The sequence below is a fragment of the Tachypleus tridentatus genome, chromosome 13 (genome assembly GCF_004210375.1).
Source record: "Tachypleus tridentatus isolate NWPU-2018 chromosome 13, ASM421037v1, whole genome shotgun sequence".
NCBI lineage: Eukaryota > Metazoa > Arthropoda > Merostomata > Xiphosura > Limulidae > Tachypleus > Tachypleus tridentatus.
In genome coordinates this window covers 196,701,176-196,720,803 of record NC_134837.1, presented here as the reverse complement: position 1 = coordinate 196,720,803, position 19,628 = coordinate 196,701,176, and the positions used below count along the sequence as shown (strand labels likewise).

The following is a 19,628-nucleotide window of genomic DNA, read 5'->3' as shown; positions in this document are numbered from 1 at the left end:
TTGATATTAAATTTGTCAGACATAAATGAAGCTTAATACTACAAGAGCAATATTAATACAAAAATTACAGTGACTGAATGTGCTGCAGTTTGTTTAGTTGCTTAGTAGATGAGTCAAGCTACATTAATAATTATTTTAATATGTACACAACAATGGATAATTTTAAGGTTATCCCTGTATACTCACCTTTGTTCTTGGCCATGGATGAGCAATTCCCATGATAAGAAGAGTCATTTTTTCAAATTCATTAAATACACAAGATATTGAGAACTGCAATATATGAAACCTCTATTTCAATGGATAAAATTGACAGTGTTGTGAGTTATGATGACATCACTGATGAGTTGAAGGTTACCAATCCATGTCATAGGCTTTGTCCTTGTTTTCAGAATATAGCATAAAGAATAAAGCCTTTATCCTTTTCAATTCCACTATAACTTTGTAAACTTCAATAAAACTACCTCTTATCTATATGTGTGAATAAAATTATGATTGTCTGCAGTTATTATCCCAAACTTGCTACAATTAAAGTTTATTTGCCAAATTTGTTCAACTTGCTATTTCAACTATAGTATCTCGGTGCCCTCATTACAACAAGAAATACAAAAAAATTAATGTAGTCATCAAACGTTACTAATTGTTATTTATTAATGTAAATAAGAAAGAGGAAATGGCAAAGTATTGGCTCTCGAAGCACTCAGTTGGTAACAGTAATCTAATTTAAGTGAATTGATTGGTAAATAACCTCCTTTTGCTGTCTCACATTAAACAACATTACATTTATTTAATTAATATTTACCTAACTTCCTTTTGGTAATATACCAAAAAAATTTAAAAACATAAGTACATTGAGTTGACACATTTTCTTCATCTAACAACTAATGTTCTCAAACAGATCAAAGTTTTTTTTTATTTATGAAATCTTCTAAAACATTTTCATTGGATGTTTCACAAGTTCCCCCACTACAAAGGTAGGATAAACTGGCCAATAATTTCCATGACAATTTTCTTAATTCCATTTAGAAATGAGAAAAAGCTTAGAAACCTTTCAATCTGTAGGTACCTGGCCATTTGTTCTTTACATACCAAAAGAGAAAGAAGCTCACATATCAGATACTTTACCTCTGCTGAATTTTTGGGAAAAAACAAACCTTGTTTGGCTCTTAGTGTTTTACATATTTTAAATCATTCTGTCTTTCTACATATCACTAGAAATTAGTATTTATGTAATTCATGTTAATTCCAGTTTTCATGTAACCTGTGCAGTGTCAGGAGTAGTGTTAGTAACTTTTGTGAAAGCAGAAGATAATAAAATATATAGATGCTCAACAGTCTCATGATATTCAATGAAAATCTTACTACTAAGATCCTTCATAGAACCACATCTATATTTTAACACTTTGCTTATATTTCACCCTAAGCATGGGTGAGGATCAAAGTCCTGTTTTTATGACCCTTTACAGATAACTGTTCAACCTGGTGTTTTGTACTTGATGTCAGGATTATCAACTGTTAATTTCATCTCACACTGCTGATTTAGCAACATTTCATGGTAGAGAAGTGGAAATATCAGATGAAATACACAGGGATATTGAAAAAAACTGTATGTACACTTTTCAAAGGTTTTAAAGAATCTAAAATGTTACAATGGACAGAAGTATTTTCTTTTCTTCACGTGAACATAACCAATCTGAATCAAACTGATATTGTCAGTTTACAGACATAGCTTGAGTACAAATCCTTGACTTTTTGTGTACGATAGAATTGTACATATTACTAAAAACTTGCTAGATTTTGTAAAGATGTGTATAGTAAATTTGAAATTATAGTTGTCATTGCTTTTCCAGTATGGGCTTTGTTCATGGACTGAGCCTATCTACAATGTGTTAATTTACATGTTAGAGTTCTTGCTGTTAGTTTTATACATTATCAGCTCCATTTGACTTCCTTTTTTTTTCTGTAGTAACATAAGGCACCCTATCTATCTACCTATTTGCAAATTTAAGCTACTTGAACATATGTTTATAGTTGACCACTTTGGTTGGATCCTCTGTGTCATCTAATTAAGAAAAAGGAAAAGTGAAATATTTTATTCAAGATAGTTATTCACAATTAAATAAAAGTATTTTGATTTTGTTAGAATATTCTAAAATTAACTATTGAATATTCAAACTTCCTAATAACTAGGCTTTTAGTGAATTTGATAACTGATTTGTTTAGTTAATCTGATATTTTTACATGAGACTTCAGAGTTCAATGATCAAAAAATAATATTGAATAATTAATTATATTACATGATGATTGAAGTAATTGCCAAACTCTACCTTCAGTCTTATTGCTTCTAAACCTTATGTTTATTTCTTCTAATATAGCAGTGTCAAACTGTTTTATCATAATCATCAAAATTGCAAGAATGTGTTAATATTTTTGCCACATGACAAAAATTTAACTGTGATTTTAAAGATAGAGGTATATAAAAATACAAAATAATATTTTCAATTATGTATTGATAGAATTAATTATATTTAAAAAAATCAGTGACAGAAGTAAACACCAATTTTCCACACATCACAAGTGACAACCATGTTGAACACTGTGGTTTTTAGAAGTAAACACTAATTTTCCACACATCACAAGTGACAACCATGTTGGACACTGTGGTTTTAGAAGTGAGCACCAATTTTCCACACATCAAAAGTGACAACCATGTTGGACACTGTTTTTTTTAGAAGTAAACACCAGTTTTCCACACATCATAAGTGATAGCCATGTTGGACACTGTGGTTTTAGAACTAAACACCAGTTTTCCACACATCACAAGTGACAACCATGTTGGATACTGTGGTTTTTGATATTTAGGATTTTATCCTCAACCTTACCCTTTCAACAATTCAAGCCAGTAATGAATTTAAACATATGAATCACATCATTCCAATTTTCCTGCACTTCAGAATAAACAAATTTTAAAGTTGGAGTTTTCTACTAAAATCATTAATCATTTTGGTAACACATTTTTGAACCTTTTTGAATACATCAATAATCTATAATAAATGGTTTAAACCTGAATATACTCTCTAAAGTGAATGACAACACTTCTAAACTCAAACTAGCTTTAAAAAAATCCTGTTTCCCAAATATTCAGAAAGTTTACAACTAATTTTATTCATCTTACAATTTTCTCTGTATTTTTATAAATGTAAAATATTATTTAAAAAAATTGTTACACTGAAAACAAGTAATATATGATTACTAAGAAACACATTACATGAATAAAACTTCTGTCGATATTGTAGTGATTATTTTTATTCTACTTTCGCTCATTACAAGAATCCACTTCAGTTATAGTTATTTAGTCTACTATTTTAATACTTGCACATACTGAAATGTAATGTGTATTATATAATGAACTTTTTGGTTTTTAATTTAAAACCTAGTCTCGTACCATAGCCATACAACTAACTCAAAATATATTGAGCCTGGGCCTGGCTCCTAGATTTAAGAATAATTTGTTGAGACTTTGTCTAATGCTGTGTTGGCTGAGAACATTATCTTTGTTTTAATGCATGTTAATTTGATTTACTTTCTTTATAAAGTTTTAGACTGTATTGTGTTTTAGTTTTTATGACTATTTGCTGATTATCTGTTGATTTAGTATTGAGGAAGAAACTTAGAAATATGACCTAGGTGAATGCCCTCCCAGTGATAATACCACAGTTTTTTTCAAATTTATATCAATATTATAATGAGGTATCTGTTTGGAAAGATTTTTATTAAAAAAAAAAAGCCATAGCACTTTGATGCTTTTATCCAAATATTATAACCAGAAACCTAGACTGTTTTTCTTTTTGCTTTAACTTGTATTCTAAGTACCTCTTCAGCTATTCTTGATGTGTTCTGTGGTTCACTTGTACACTTATTGCATGCACAAATGGCATTTTGTTCAAAGGTAATTTAATCAGTGGGTAAAAGTGGTAATAATATCGTTGATTCAGAGACAAATATCAACTTTGTACTTCATTTGAGTTTTATACTTTATCATTAAGAGATAAGGGCATCAGTTCTTACATGTAATTCTTAAGTATGCTATTGATGTAATCCATAAATGTGATACAACAAAGATAGATTTGGCTGTTTGACTCCTCGGTGTGGATTCCTGTATGTGGTGAGGGGACTTCACAGGGAAGGTTCTGTTCTTTCAGTTTACCTCCTCTGGAATCGAAACATCCACCTACGTGTTTGCCATGTGTGGCGACCTGTGAAGGGAAGGAGAGGATCCTGGTGGTTGAGGGGTCCAACCCAAACACACCACTTTGGCCTTGAATTCCTACAGATGGGTGGCCTTGGGGTGGGCCCCCTTGGGCCAGTCGGCTGGTCTACTCAGGCTAGGGTCAACCATGTTCCAGTGTTGGAAGTTCTCAGCAGTTGTTGTGGGCCTTGTGTCTGATACTGGTGTTTTGGTATAGTGCTCACAAAAACCTTGGTGTTACTGCAGTGTCCTTGCTTGACATTGTAGTGCATGCCCTCATAGGGCTCCATGGTGGGTGGGGTCAGTGGGCACCGAAATTTTTTTTTTTTTATGGATCCTCCAAATAAAAATTTAAATAAAATAGTGAAAAACAGTCCATAGGTAAACAACCATGTCTTGAAATTTCTGAGCAGCAATCTTCTACATCTGTACCACCTGTTGTACCTCATTTTCTTATCCTACATTCTCTTTCATAGAAACCTTTAGGGCAGATGTCTCTTTTTCTTTCAGAAAGGACTAGAAGTACTTGCTGCATCTCCAAAGTCAGTAAAGAAGCTTCACTCTGGTGACATATTGGTGGAAACATCCACATCTCAACACAGTGAACTCCTCTTGAATTGAAAGGCAATTGGGAATATACCTATTAAGGTTATGCTTCATGCTATTTTGAGTTTATCACAAGGAGTTATTGTTGAAAAAGATTTGAAGAACATCTCCAAGTCAGATATTCTCGCTGGTTTATACACTCAAGGATTTTCTGCAGTGATGTGTATCTCCACTTGCAAAGATGGAGTTATATTGTTGCTATTTTCCTTGTTCTGACATTCACATCACCACACTGCACCTGCCACCATCAAGGCAGGTTATCTTAATTGTAGGGTATGGCCGTACATTCCAAACCCTCTCCAATTTTTCCAGTGTCAGAGGTTTGGTCACTCAAAGACATCGTGTTGTGGTTTCCTGACATGTGCTCATTGTGGTGGCAAGGACCATGATGCCTTTGAGTGTGAAATGGACACTCTTTGCATCAATTACAATAGTTCTCACCCATTCTACTTTTGTTCTTGCCCTTAGTGGTTGGAAGAAAAAGAGGTGCAGCATTTGAAAATGATTCATAACATTATTTATCCCGAGGCTCGAAAGTCACTGTCCACCACTTCATCTTGGAAGTGGGCTGCTGCACATCGTTCCACTACTACAGTGGGAGTGCAGACAGATCTCTCTGTGCCTTCAAGAGAATCGTTCTCAAAACAAATGAAAAAAGTTGATGAATCAATTTCTACACCCATCTCTATCCCTTACATACATTCCAACAAACCCCAAGATCCTCATCCTTTAGTTCTGGGTACAGGCATTTCCTCAGATACATCTTCTTCTCCCACCCCAAGATGCAAAACAATCATTTGTTCATGTCCTCAGTCACAGAAACCCCCTTCCAACAGCAAAGACCTGCCCAGTTGACCCAGAGCAGGATCCATGGAGTTCGAGAGACCAACCTCAAATAAGGACAGTGAGAAAAAAAAGGCGTGATTGTAAACAGAAATGTTCTCCACCCAATTCGCCTACACATCTTTAAAAATGGCCACCTTGATACAATGGAATTGTTGAGGTTTATGTTCTAGTGTGGATGATACCAAAACACTGATTGCTTCCTACCATCCTGAATGTCTTTCCTTACAGGAAACATTTCTGAAACCTGCCGATACAGTCACCTTTCAGCAGTTTTCATTGTACAGAAATGACAGGCTGTGTGATGGATGAGTGCATGGAGGGGTGGCACTGTTGGTTGATGAGCATGTGCTCACCCTGTCTTTGCCATTTGATACACCCTTGGAGGCAGTAGCCATTCTTGTTTTCTTGGGTCGTACCATCACTGTTTGTTCTCTCTACCTGTCGCCTGGAGAGAACTGTGATCAGTCAGACCATGAGGCTCTCATTGAACAGTTGCCATCTCCCTTTTTAATCCTGGGAGACTTTAATGGACATCAACCCCTCTGAGGAAATTTTGATATTGATGGGAGGGGTCGCTCTGTAGAGCTTATGCTCTCTGATCACATCCTTTCTCTTTTCAATATTGGTTCTTCTACTTGTTTTCATTTACTTAGTCAGTCCTTTACTGCTATTGATCTCTCAACTTGTCCCCATCAGTATTCTCCCATTTTTCATGGAGGGTTGGCAATAATCCACAAGGCAGTGATCATTTTCCTGTAATTTAGAGAGAGACTGGCTGTGGTTGATGCCACGTGACCAGCATGCCCCAGTGGAAGCTGGATCACGCAAACTGGCCCTCTTTCACTGCTCTCGTAGATCTTGATCTTGCCATCATCTCTAAGCCATCAATAGGTGACTGTGTGGCAGCAGAAAGTGACTGTATGATACAAGCAGCTGCTCAATGTATTCCTAAAACCTCAACACGGGATAAGATTTGAAAGTTCAGTGGGCAATATAATTCTGTCCCCCTCTCGATCTTACTCTCTGATGGCTAGGAAGTATCTTAGATTTGGAGCATTGCCGATTCTCTTGGTGAAAGCTTATGCCAGGTATCTAGCACTTCTGCTTCTTCCTCCACCTTCTTAGCCATCAAGACTCGGGTAGTATGATCACCTCTTTTTATTTTTGAGCTGATTGTCTCTATGAATCTTTCCTTTACATTGGTGGACATGAAACTGGCCCTTCATCGGTCTGGCAGTACATTGATTGGACATGATGATGTATACTATGAAATGCTGCACCATCTATCTCCAGCTTCTTTTGCTATTCTTCTAATTGTTTTATCCTGATCTGGCAGGAGAATTTTTTTCCTGATGCCTGGTACCAGGCTATTGTCCTACTTTTCTCTAAGCCTGGGAAGGATCCCAAGATTCTTTCAAACTTCCATCCAATTGCTTTGACGAGCTGTCTCTGTAAGACCTTAGAGAGGATGGTTAATGCTTGTCTTGTTTGGTTTCTCATATCAAACAACCTCCTCTCATCTACCCAGTGTGGGTTCCGATGACAGAGCTCCACCATGGACCACCTGATTCGACTTGAAACGTCAATCATAGAAGCTTTTCTCAAATCTTGTGTCAATATTCTTTGACATTAAGAAGGCTTATGACACAACATGGAGGTATGGGTTACATGACCATTTGCCCATTTTTATTAAAATTTGTTGATGGATAGGAGATTCCAAATTTGTGTGGGTTCAACAATTTCCCATTCTTTTCTACAGGAATTTGGAGTCCCTCAGTGCTGTGTTTTGAGTGTCACCCTTTTCAGTATAAAAATTAATGCCATGGCTGAACAACTCCCTCTCATTGTTGCAAACGGGCTGTGTGTCTGTGACTTTCACATCTCATGTCAGTCGTCGAATGTGAGGTATGTTGAGTGGTAGCTACAGACTGCCCTCAATCGTTTACTGAAGTGGATCACAGCAAGCGGCTACAATTTCTTTCTTTCTAAAACCATTTGCATGTACTTTTTCTGCCAACAGGGAATTCATCTTGATCCTGAGCTCCGTATTGGTGAAGCTGTGCTACCTGTGGTCCCTGAAATCAAGTTCTTAGGGCTTATCTTTGACCATAAGCTGACTTCTATACCACACATTAAGTTGCTACAGGTCAAATGTACAAGAACACTGAACATTCTTCATGTTCTTTCTACCACCATATGGGGAGCTGATCAACATTCCATGCTAAAGATATATCGTGCTCTTATCAAATCGAAACTCAATTATGGATCACTGGTCTATTTCTCTGCCAGACCCTCAGCCTTAAAGATGCTGGACCCCATTCATTATCAGTGACTTTGGCTCTTCACTGGGGCTTTCTTCAGCTCCCCAGTTCAGATCTCATACATAGAGTCTCATGAACCTTCTTTGCACCTCCATCGTTTGCAACTGTCTTTATTATATGCTTCAAAACTTTGTTTCTTATCAGAGCATTCCCTTGGGGTTGTCTTTTCCTTCCTCAGTGGGCCATACTTTTTCAGACCAGAAGATCTGCCATTGCTCCTTTTGGCCTTCGTATCCAGGCACAGTTGGATAAATTGGGTCTGTCCTTGGATAACATTGCAGTATCCACTGGTCAGCCCATCCCACGATGGCTTAATACAGTCCCCAAATGTGACCTTTCTTTAAGTCATCTGAGAAAAGCAGATACCCCTGATTAGAAGTACCGTCTTTTATTTACTGAACATCTTTCAATTCCATTTTGTAAGGATAGTTTAAAATCAGGTGACTGTGTGGGCTCTGCCATGGTTTGTTGCAGTTTGATGGTTGTGTGCAGAATTCCCTCTACAGCTTCTGTGTTCACTGCTGAACTGTGTGTCATTTTTCCTGCCTTGGATCACATAGAAGCTAAGTAGTACTCAAACTGCATTACTTATACTGACTTGTTCAGTTCTCTTCTGGCTCTGAAATTGCTTCACGTTGGTTCACACCCTGTTTTCGCTGATATTCAAAACAGATTGGCCCATGTCTCATTAACATCTACTTCCATCCAGTTTTTCTGGATACCAGGCCACGTTGGTATTCGCAGGAACGAACTTGCAGACACAGCAGCTAAATTTATCTGCTATGGCACTGTCACCTCTGTGCCTATTCCATACATGGACTTTGGTCCTGTATTCAAGACTTGGCTCCATGCCAGCTGGTGGTCGACTTGGAGTGAGAAACATGAAAACAAGCTTTTCCAAATAAAATCTTGTATTGGACTTTGGCCGTCTTGCTTTTAAGGATCGGAAAGAGGAAGTTGTTCTAACTAGACTATGCATTGGTCACAGTTTCTTAACTCATTGTTTTCTTTTATCTGGAACTGATGCACCAGTGTGTAGTCTGTGTAACACTCAGAAGACAAGATGCTGGATTTTACTTTCTTGCCATCATTACGATTCTCTAAGACGGCACCATTTTAAACATGTTCTGTCCCAAGGTTTATTTATAACGTTAGTGTTATTGGTGATGGTGACACTGTCCACCTTGGTAAAGGTTTTAGTTTTTAAAGGCTATTAATCTTTTTAATGCAATTTAAGGTTTTTAATTTATTCATTAAATCTTTTTAATGTGGTTCCATTTTAAGAATCACAGTCTCTCTTGTTTGATTTGAAATTAGAAAATGGCCATAACATTAAATAACTTGACACCACTACTGGAGAGGCCAATTTCAGGTGATTAATGCTGCTGTTTGAACTTCTTATTAGTCATACTGGGGAGTTATTATTATAATTTTGCTACAAGTCTTTTAAAACTTTTATTACTTTGTGAAAATGGCCATAATGTCAATTAACTCAGAACCAGGGCTGGAAAGGCCAACTGACGGTGGTTTTTGAACTTACATGTTAGTATTCCTGGTGAGTTATGATAATTACAATTATGCTACAGAAAGTTCTTTGTGTTACTGTAGTTTTTCTCTTAAACATTGTAGACTAGATATAAACATCGGTTTTATGCTATTTATGTTTTTTTTTAACTTTGTTTTGTTTTACCTAAATTTCCTTTTATGAATTTTACAGAATTTACTTTAATTTTAACTTTTTACCAGTTGTTTGACACAGATAGTCTAGCTGCTTTGTGCCATAAAACACTGAATCAACCAACCAATCATCTGTCTGATGTGTTGGCCACCATATTTGTTCTGACAGTTGATTAATGATTGAACTATGTACAACTTATCATAAATTGTTGTGAAATGTTTCATACAATTTTATGTTTGTATGAGTCTTGAATAAATGAACAGGCCTTAGCAGCATTCTCTAAGATATTCATGCTGGTGTATTCTTATATTGGTATACTTTTAAAATTATATTATCTTTGTTATTAATTTGGGAGATTCACACAGAGAAACCTTTTATTTGTGGTGACATAGCAAGCAGCTGATGAAAATCTTCAGTGTACAAATACAAGACAAATTAATGGGACAGTTCCATTTGATGTTGTTGATGTAGTATGTCAAAGCTTAAGGTTTAATGAAGTTTTAATGAAAGTTATAACACATTTCTTGACTGAAATGCTTTAATAATTTTATAAGGAGTTTATTTTTGAAAATTTCTTGACTGTTTAAAAAACTGCTTTGGCTAAAAGATTAGTCATAACAAAAATAAAATATTGACACTTGTGTTGATGTTTGTAATAACTTATTGCTATGCCATATAAATGTAAAACCTGTAAGTTGTGAAACATACTGAAATAATCATGAAGACTATCAACCAATAAGAACATAAAGTCTTTAGAGCTGTGAAATATCTGATATTTTCAAAACAGCAACAAGGACTGTGAGCTGTTAGGTGGCTGATGTTGTATTTTGATTCTTTGTTTACAGTGTTGAACATAGAAGGTACTTCATATTCACTGGATTTCACCTTTTTTTAATGAACAAAACAGGGTTTCCTGACTAAGCTGGTCTGTGTTCACATTGTGCCACTGAACTGTGATGATCGGTTTCATTCTTGATCAAATCTTCTTTCCAGTGTGAATTTGGTAACAATTAATATCCAGTTTTCTGATTTAAACTTCAAAATTTTGTCTTAGTTTTTCAGTTATGAATATTTGATGTCTATGTACAACAAGATAGTTTAAACATGTATTTTTGCACACATAATTTTGCTAGTCTAAGCCAATCAGAATTAACCCTTTCGGTGTGGTTGGCACCCTCAGTCGACTTGAAGGCTCAGCCCGGCAGGCGATTTTCATTGATAAGATGTAAACAACATACCCTCATGGCTAATTATCATAATCACACAGGCCTGTAGACCCACTTGAGGCTAGAACCACATGTATTCATTGTTTACTTGGGATTCCCAGCAGAAATTTAAACTGGAGATCACGTGAGTTCTTTGTTTTCTAGCCTGTGTAGATCAATACTGTTTATTGTTTTAGAAGATGCCTTCCTTGCATATTCTGTTGATACTTGCGATGTTGTTACAATGCTGAAAGGAAAAGCTTATACCACCAAAGAAGTAATTGATATTATTTTTAACAATGAGGAGAGTGACAAAGAGTTTGAGCCAGATGATAATGAAAGCTTACTTGTAACGGATGAGAGTGATAATGAAGACGTTCGTGGCCTGGAATCTGCCCCTGCTTTAGGTAAGCACATGGTATAGTTAGGGTCATATAATTGATTGCATAAACTGACTGAGGAAGGCTAGTTCTTGTTAATGTATATATAATATATTGTGCAGACTGCAAGAGCAACAGTGAAAATCTGGTATCTCCAAGACTATTCAGAGAGCAGATTATTCAAAATTTGACTATTGGACAATATGAGGACAAAAACACAAACCTGATTGTACTCTTTGCAATGATAGATACACAGCTGGATGGAAAGAAAGCAGACTAATTTGTCAGCAAAGCCAAACGAAAAGGAAGACCAAGTACTGATAAAGGTCAGCGCTTGGTGGAAAGACATAGTATTGGACAATATGAGGACAAAAAACACAAACCTGATTGTACTCTTTGCAATGATAGATACACAGCTGGATGGAAAAGAAAGCAGACTAATTATTTCTGGAAATAGTGCAATCTCCCCATGTGCTTTTTACCATGCCATGAGATATATTATAACCACAAAGACTATCAATGGGCTGCTGAACAAGTTGTATACAATTTATAATAAATTATTGTGCTTTACATGGCACTTCTTCATTGTGTATCAGGGTGTCTTTCTTTATTCCTGTTATTCTTATGTATTGAATTTAACATATATAGTATTGGGTGCAATCACTGAACATTTCAAGGACTTTTGTTGAGTTATTGCCAAGATATCATGCTTTTAGTACTGATACCGTAATTGGTTGAAGTGTCCAAAATATATATTCAGCACCATGCCAAAAATTACAATTTTTTATTCAGTGCCAAAAGCGTTAAAGTATAGGAGGTGTAACAGTCAATGTGGTCACTAAAAGTTATATGTGAATTTGTCCGTGTATATGAAAAACAGTTGATTATGTGGCATGCCATGACAGTAGAAAACAGTATCTTTTTCCAAAGTATTTGTTTCTTGGAAAGAATTAAAGGACCAGTAGTGTACTTCTAACATTGCCCTCTACATTCCGACACTCAGTTACACAATCCCTTTCAAACATGTGGTCTGCTTCCGGTCAGTTACCTCTTTCTCTCTTTGTGAACCTAACGATGACTGAAGAAGGTTAAAACATTGTTCGCTCCTCTACGTAAAATATTTTCTCAACCCAAATGAGATGTTCTTACATATAAATGTTTTGAAAGTCTTTTGTCTTCAGGTTAGTGTGTGTGAAGTTGGTGGTGTTCTTTTGTAGTGTCCTGGTGGATTGTGGATTGTTTAGTGAAGTAACCTGTGGCTGCCATTGGTTGAATCTACAGGAAATCTCTCCTCCAATCAGAAACAGTGATAATCCAACCAATCATAACATGCTCTCCACAATCCACCAGGACACTATAAAAGACTGACAACACCTACACACACACTAACCTGAAGACGAAAGGCGGAAGACATTTGAAACATCATCCTCTACATCTGTGTCTCCACAACAGGCAGTTGTGATCCATTCCACAAAGTTTCATCATGAATATTCTGCCTAAACAATCTGTCAAAGAATTGGAGTAATATAATTTGCATGATACAAAATATTATATGTTTTTCTTTTTTATCTTTTTGTGATGTTGTCTAGATGTTATTTTTATTGTGTAAGTCTGTTAGATGTAATATGTTTTTTCTAGATATGTAATAATTAATTTTACTTCAGGAATCAAACATGAGGGAACCATGTGTGACACCTGCAGACAGCAGCCAATCTTTGGACTGCGGTGGAAATGTGCAGAATGTACAAATTATGATCTGTGCTCCCTCTGTTACCATGGGGATAAACATCACCTAAGGCATCGCTTCTATCGTATTGCCACACCTGGAAGTGAAAGGTGAAACATTTCAAGAAACATATTATTCATGTATCTTTGTATCATAATTTATAGGTTTTTTTTTGCATTTGTAAACTTATCATTTGCAAATATTTTGAAGTACAGGCTGCTTAATGTTAACGAATGTTGTACAACCAAAAGTGTATTATTTTAAAATCTAAAACAATATCTCAGAGTATTGTGTGGATTGTAGATTTCCATTTCAACTCTCAAACATTTAATATCATGCAAGAATTTGTTTGAAACAGTACAATTTATTTATGCTCATGGACGATTCCTAAGATGTGTAGAGTGAAACTTGTTGAGCCCTACATCTGGGTGAGTTGTTCTAAATGCACTCTTCAAAAGAAAGTAGCTTAGTAATTCCTGATTTTTGTATTTTAAAAAATCTTGCTTTGTTGTCTTGATCGATCAGAGATATTAAGAATTATAAAGTTTGCACAGTTGGTTTTAAGAATAATGTATTTGGTTTTGGAAAGTTTTCATTAAATACATTCTACTACTCATTTTGATAATTAGTTATCTCAGATCTTGTCAGTTCATCATGTGTTTTTAATTTGTATTACTCAGAGTTGTCATGGAACCCAGAAGGAAAAGTAAAAAGATAGCCATTCGGGGAATATTTCCTGGCGCTCGTGTAGTTCGAGGGGTTGACTGGCAATGGGAGGATCAAGATGGAGGAAATGGTCGTCGAGGTAAAGTGACTGAGATCCAGGATTGGAGTGCAGCTAGTCCTCGAAGTGCAGCTTATGTTATTTGGGATAATGGAGCTAAGAACTTGTATCGTGTTGGATTTGAGGGAATGGTACATATGTTACCTAGTTTATATTAATTACACTGGCTTGTGGACTAAAACTTCATAATAGTTTTGGTTTTAATAATGGATTTTCCATATTTCAACTATGCAGCTTTTGAAAATAAAATGCATTTTTTTTCTGTCACGTAAAGGCTTTTTTTGCAAATATGGAAGAAAAAATGTATTTAGATCAAACTATTATTTATTTTGTTTACCACAATGAACATTTTTGTTTATTATGTTTGTTTTCTAGAATGTTTGATAAGACTTGTATCATGATTGGTCTAGAAAACTCTGTAGCCAGTGGTTGTGAACATTTTAAGCATAACAAAATGTGACTCAATTTCAGCAAAATGAATCACTTGTGTAAAAGTATATATCACGTCTTTGTGAGAATATCTGTACATGATGGGTACAAATGGATATCATTTTTGGATTTAGCATATATGATTTACTGTAGAAATTTTAAAAAATTCAAGACAATAAAACCATCACAGGCCTGTGTTATATTACTTTTATAAGTTCCTTACAAGTAGAATGTTTGTGTTGCTAAGTTGTTTTATTTTTACAAATTCTGTATGAGTAGGAAGTTTGTGTGGCTAAGTTGTTTTATTTTTACAAATTCTGTATGAGTAGGAAGTTTGTGTTGCTAAGTTGTTTTATTTTTACAAATTCTGTATGAGTAGGAAGTTTGTGTGGCTAAGTTGTTTTATTTTTACAAATTCTGTATGAGTAGGAAGTTTGTGTGGCTAAGTTGTTTTATTTTTTACAAATTCTGTATGAGTAGGAAGTTTGTGTGGCTAAGTTGTTTTATTTTTACAAATTCTGTATGAGTAGGAAGTTTGTGTGGCTAAGTTGTTTTATTTTTACAAATTCTGTATGAGTAGGAAGTTTGTGTGGCTAAGTTGTTTTATTTTTACAAATTCTGTATGAGTAGGAAGTTTGTGTGGCTAAGTTGTTTTATTTTTTTATAAATTCCTTATGAGTAGGAAGTTTGTGTGGCTAAGTTGTTTTATTTTTTACAAATTCTGTATGAGTAGGAAGTTTGTGTGGCTAAGTTGTTTTATTTTTACAAATTCTGTATGAGTAGGAAGTTTGTGTGGCTAAGTTGTTTTATTTTTTTAGAAATTCCTTATGAGTAGGAAGTTTGTGTGGCTAAGTTGTTTTATTTTTACAAATTCTGTATGAGTAGGAAGTTTGTGTTGCTAAGTTGTTTTATTTTTACAAATTCTGTATGAGTAGGAAGTTTGTGTTGCTAAGTTGTTTTATTTTTACAAATTCTGTATGAGTAGGAAGTTTGTGTGGCTAAGTTGTTTTATTTTTACAAATTCTGTATGAGTAGGAAGTTTGTGTGGTGGAATTGTTTTATTCTGCTGAACAACTACTTCATAATAACATGGTGTTTCTATTTTTATCAGCATTTCTACACTTAATTTACAGTTACATTAGTGTGATTTTCAGTAACATCTTTTGATAACCTTATTGTAAAGTTTATGATTATGATTGTAGAAACTGATTTTTATATAATGCCATTGTTGTAGAGGACAAAGTTACAATGATTTTGTACAAGAGAACATACAAAAAAATACATTTTTAACAATGTCTGTAAGTTATGGATTATCAAGAAGCCTCTTGACTTGTCATTTATGTCCTGGCTTACAAATTTTCATTTTAACAAACAGAAAACTAGTCACTGTATATGAATGAGTGATGAGATGATGAGAAAAACAACTTGTAGAGTAAAATATATATGTAAAAATGGCTGGTTTGGGTTGAGAAAATTTTTTATGCAGAGGAGTGAATGACTTCTCAACCTTCTTCTTTTTTTTCTTTTTGTGAACCTGACAATGACCGAAGAAGGTAGAAACGTTGTTCACTCTGCATAAAAATTTCCTCAACCCAAATCAGCCATTTTTAGTCACTGTATATGGTCCTGAGCCCTTAACTTCTCTTTAACCTTATTTCTTAAACTCTTGTGAAAGTTCCAACCTTTGTCATTAAAAATGGAAACTGAAGATTAGGGCTGGGTAATTAGTGGAGTCTGATAATCAATTAATCACCAGACTTGTTAATTGACTACATTTAACTAATAAATTACTTTCATGTGAGTCTTAAGTAGTTGAAATAATCCGAAATAATAATAATAATAATCTTGAACACTAATTTTGATTATTTGAATATATTTGTGACATTAATCAATATAATAATAGTTTTAATTAGCTGAAATTTTTTGGTCTAATCACTGCTTATTGGTACTTAGTTGACTGATGTAATTGCCTAATTCTGCAGTAAAGTTGCATTGGACACTTCCTAAATCTGAAACTTATGATGGTTCATCTTACTGTTATATTTCAAATTGAAACATGAATCTGATCAATTCCTGTAAGAATTTTTAATTATTAGATAAAAAACAGTTAAGAGATTCTAACTGTTGTCACATGGCAAATCGTCTATCTCAAGACCTATCTTAATAACTCTTCTTTGAACCCTTTCCAATAGCCCAATGACCTTCCAAAGATAAGGGAACTAAAAACTGCACACAGGTTTCCAAATTATGTCAACTAATGGCTTGTACAAGAAGACTATTTTCACAAACAGATCTTTAGTAAAAATATTTCATTAAAATTTTTTTTATGTATAAAATACATGTAATATTTACCAAAAGTCTACCACATTTTGTGAAGATACACATATCGTATCAAAAGTTATAGTGCAAATACTTGACATGTGTAAACAAACTTTTGTATATTATACTGAGCACATTGTGAAAGGGGTAATTAAATTGACATTAATTTTTTTAAATTTTATTTCATAAATTGAAAGTAGTAGAACATTCCTATTATTTCAATGTTTCTAGAGGTTTTGGATTCAGGAAAAGTTGTCTTAGTAGGTATGAATGTTTCAATAATATAAAATGATATAATTAATATTATTGTTTTTCCATGCACAAAGGCTGACCTGAAAGTAGTGAATGATGTTAAAGGTGGAACAGCATACAGAGACCATCTGCCTTTGTTGGGTGAGTTAAAATCATTTCTCTACAGTCAGAGATTAATCATACACTGTTTACTAATTGCTATATAATTATAGTTTAATTGTTTCACAGTTATTTGAATTTTGAACTTCACACACAGAGAATCATTGTTCCTTTATTAACTAACTACAGTGGTTAAAAAATTGGTAAAAAATATATTAATTTATTAGGTGATTTGTTGTGGATATTTTTTACACAAAAAATAGAAGAAACATTTACACAAGTTTTTTAATGAAGAAACTGTTTCAAAGTTTTAAGATTTTTTTTTCTATCTGAAAGAATAGATTTTTGCTTAATGGTCTAAAGGAAAATCTGTTAGTTTGAAAATTAGTTCTGGTTGAACTTCATTTTAGTTTTATTTCTGATGTTGGGTAAAAAAGAGGGCTTAAATTGAAGTTTTATTCTATTATAATGCATTTCCTTTTTGCTGGAGTAATTATGTTTTCCAAAGTATTAAAATCCCATTTGTCATGCTGTCTGGTTCATCTCTGCCTAATCTTGTAAGCTGATATAGGTAATATCAGTAAAGGTTAAAATATCCATAAAATGACAACAAGACTGAAAGATCTTGATCTACATGTCTTCACTGTAGGTGAACAAGGTCCAGGTCGAGCTGGTGTCCATGGTTTTCAGATAGGTGACCAAGTTAATGTGGATCTTGACCTGGGTATTGTCCAGTCTCTCCAGCATGGACATGGTGGTTGGACAGATGGAATGTTTGAGGCAAGAAGTTCAGTAGTTTAAAGAACTTTTAAAAGATATTTTGTGATCCTATCTGGAACATGTGTGACAATTAAGATTTTACATTGTTGAGTTGTTATTATGCAAGAGTTTAGTTGTTATATTTGTTACTTGTTTATTTCAGGATTGAAATTTAGCTATTCATTAATGAAACTGTAACAATTAATACAAGATAAACAATCAACTTTCAGTGAATTTGCTGAATTACAGGTTTTCTGTAAGATATGTTTTAATTTTCTTCACAAAAACAGAGTTGATATCTTAGCATTATATTATTCTTACCAAGTTTTATTCACAAATGAAAATTAAAAAAAAAGTTCAAACTTTTTAATTTCATTCTTTATAAAGTTGTCTGGAATTTAAACATTAGAATTTAATATTTTTGTATTCTTTTCCTGTTTTTAAGTTTATATTTATTTCACCCAATCAGGTTTCAGCATTTTAAATTAGCTTGAAATATCTTTCTTATTTTATAATTTCTGTTTGTCCAACTGTAAATTTAATGGTTGAAACTACCAGTGTAGCATTTCTTGAGAATTCTGATTGGTTCTTATCTTTAAAAGAGTTAGAGCTTGAAGCAAATGATAATGGGAATTTCTAATCGACACTGCTATGTTATTTATAGTCCAATAGTGCTACGTACAAATGCATTGCACGTGTGAAAATGGTAAGTTGAGTGAGATATGAAGGGTGATAAAGCAACCTTAGTATCAAGTTTTGAAATATTTCATTAGTAATTAGAAGCCTGGGGGGTCATTGTTGCAGTTTCAGATGATGTTTTAATTTGTGATAATGTTTTGTGTTATATTTGAAGTCTACAGCTATATTCTTGTAAAGGTATTGGAGGCATATATTGGTATAGGAAATATGAGAATGTTTGCAATTCCAAGCTGTTGGAATGACAGAATATGATATTGAATGTGTTGTTGAGTCTATTGTGTTCAAATAACATGTGCAAAAAGAAGAGCTTCTTATTTGTAGAAAACATTTATAAATATTAGATGGTGATCTTGACAAAAATTTCACAAGATGTTATATTTCCGTAGGTGAGGATGGTAACCTTTTACCATATTTATGGGCGAAGTAATGTGTAATTAGTAGATATTTCTTAATTGTATTGTGTTTCTACTGATTTACATGGTTAAGTCGATGGCTTCAGTCATAAAAGTAAATTATCAAAAGAAATATATTTATGAATATCAAATAAAGTAAAACTGATTGGATGTATATAAAATGGAACTTTCTAAAAACAACAAACTCTTGAGATGTTTTCACTGTTATATCAAGAACAGTTTCTTAACAAAATTTCTAACATTTCATAATTTGGAATATGATAGAAACACTAAGTGTAATTTTACAATTTCATACAGAAACTACATAGAACATTTGTACCATTTCTTGCAACTTAATTATTTTCACTGTAATAACTGAAAAATGGGATATCACTAATATTTCTACTAGTGTAGGAAAGGGTCAAACTCTTCAAGGTCCATCAAGCTGTTATTGAATAACATGTGGTGACCATGGCCATATTTCATGTTTTTAACCTCCTCTGGGACTTCTGTAACATTATGAAGCAGTGCAATTAATAATTCATAATAATATTCATTAGTCTAATGAACGAGTCAATTTGTATATTTTTTAAACTAATTTTGATGAGGAATAAGAAGGAAATGATGTAAAAAAGATCTGTTTTTGTTTATTATGAAAGGTAATAAAATCAGATCGCAAATAGAATGAAAAAAAAATCAAGTTATGTCTCTTTTTAACCTAGTTTTTCTTTTCTGTTATTAAAGTGAAGGATGAAATAATTTGTTAGGAAGGTTAACCATGCGTGCCTTACTTTTTCTTGTTGATTTTATGTAGTTTGTGGAGAGTTGAGTTGGTTAATTTTATGAGCAGTTACATGTTTTGAAATACAGTGACATTTTGTTTGTCT

The 19,628-nt window shown here is 33.9% G+C and overlaps 1 protein-coding gene across 1 annotated transcript in view; it reads left to right on the top strand.

Annotated features, from left to right (window-relative positions):
• LOC143239024 (E3 ubiquitin-protein ligase MIB1-like) overlaps positions 1 to 19,628 on the top strand; it is a 145,283-nt gene that overhangs the window by 456 nt on the left and 125,199 nt on the right. Inside the window, 4 exon segments of the mRNA XM_076479752.1 lie at positions 12,947 to 13,118; positions 13,689 to 13,923; positions 16,867 to 16,933; positions 17,541 to 17,671. Of these exon segments, the coding sequence (XP_076335867.1) occupies positions 12,947 to 13,118; positions 13,689 to 13,923; positions 16,867 to 16,933; positions 17,541 to 17,671 (605 nt within the window).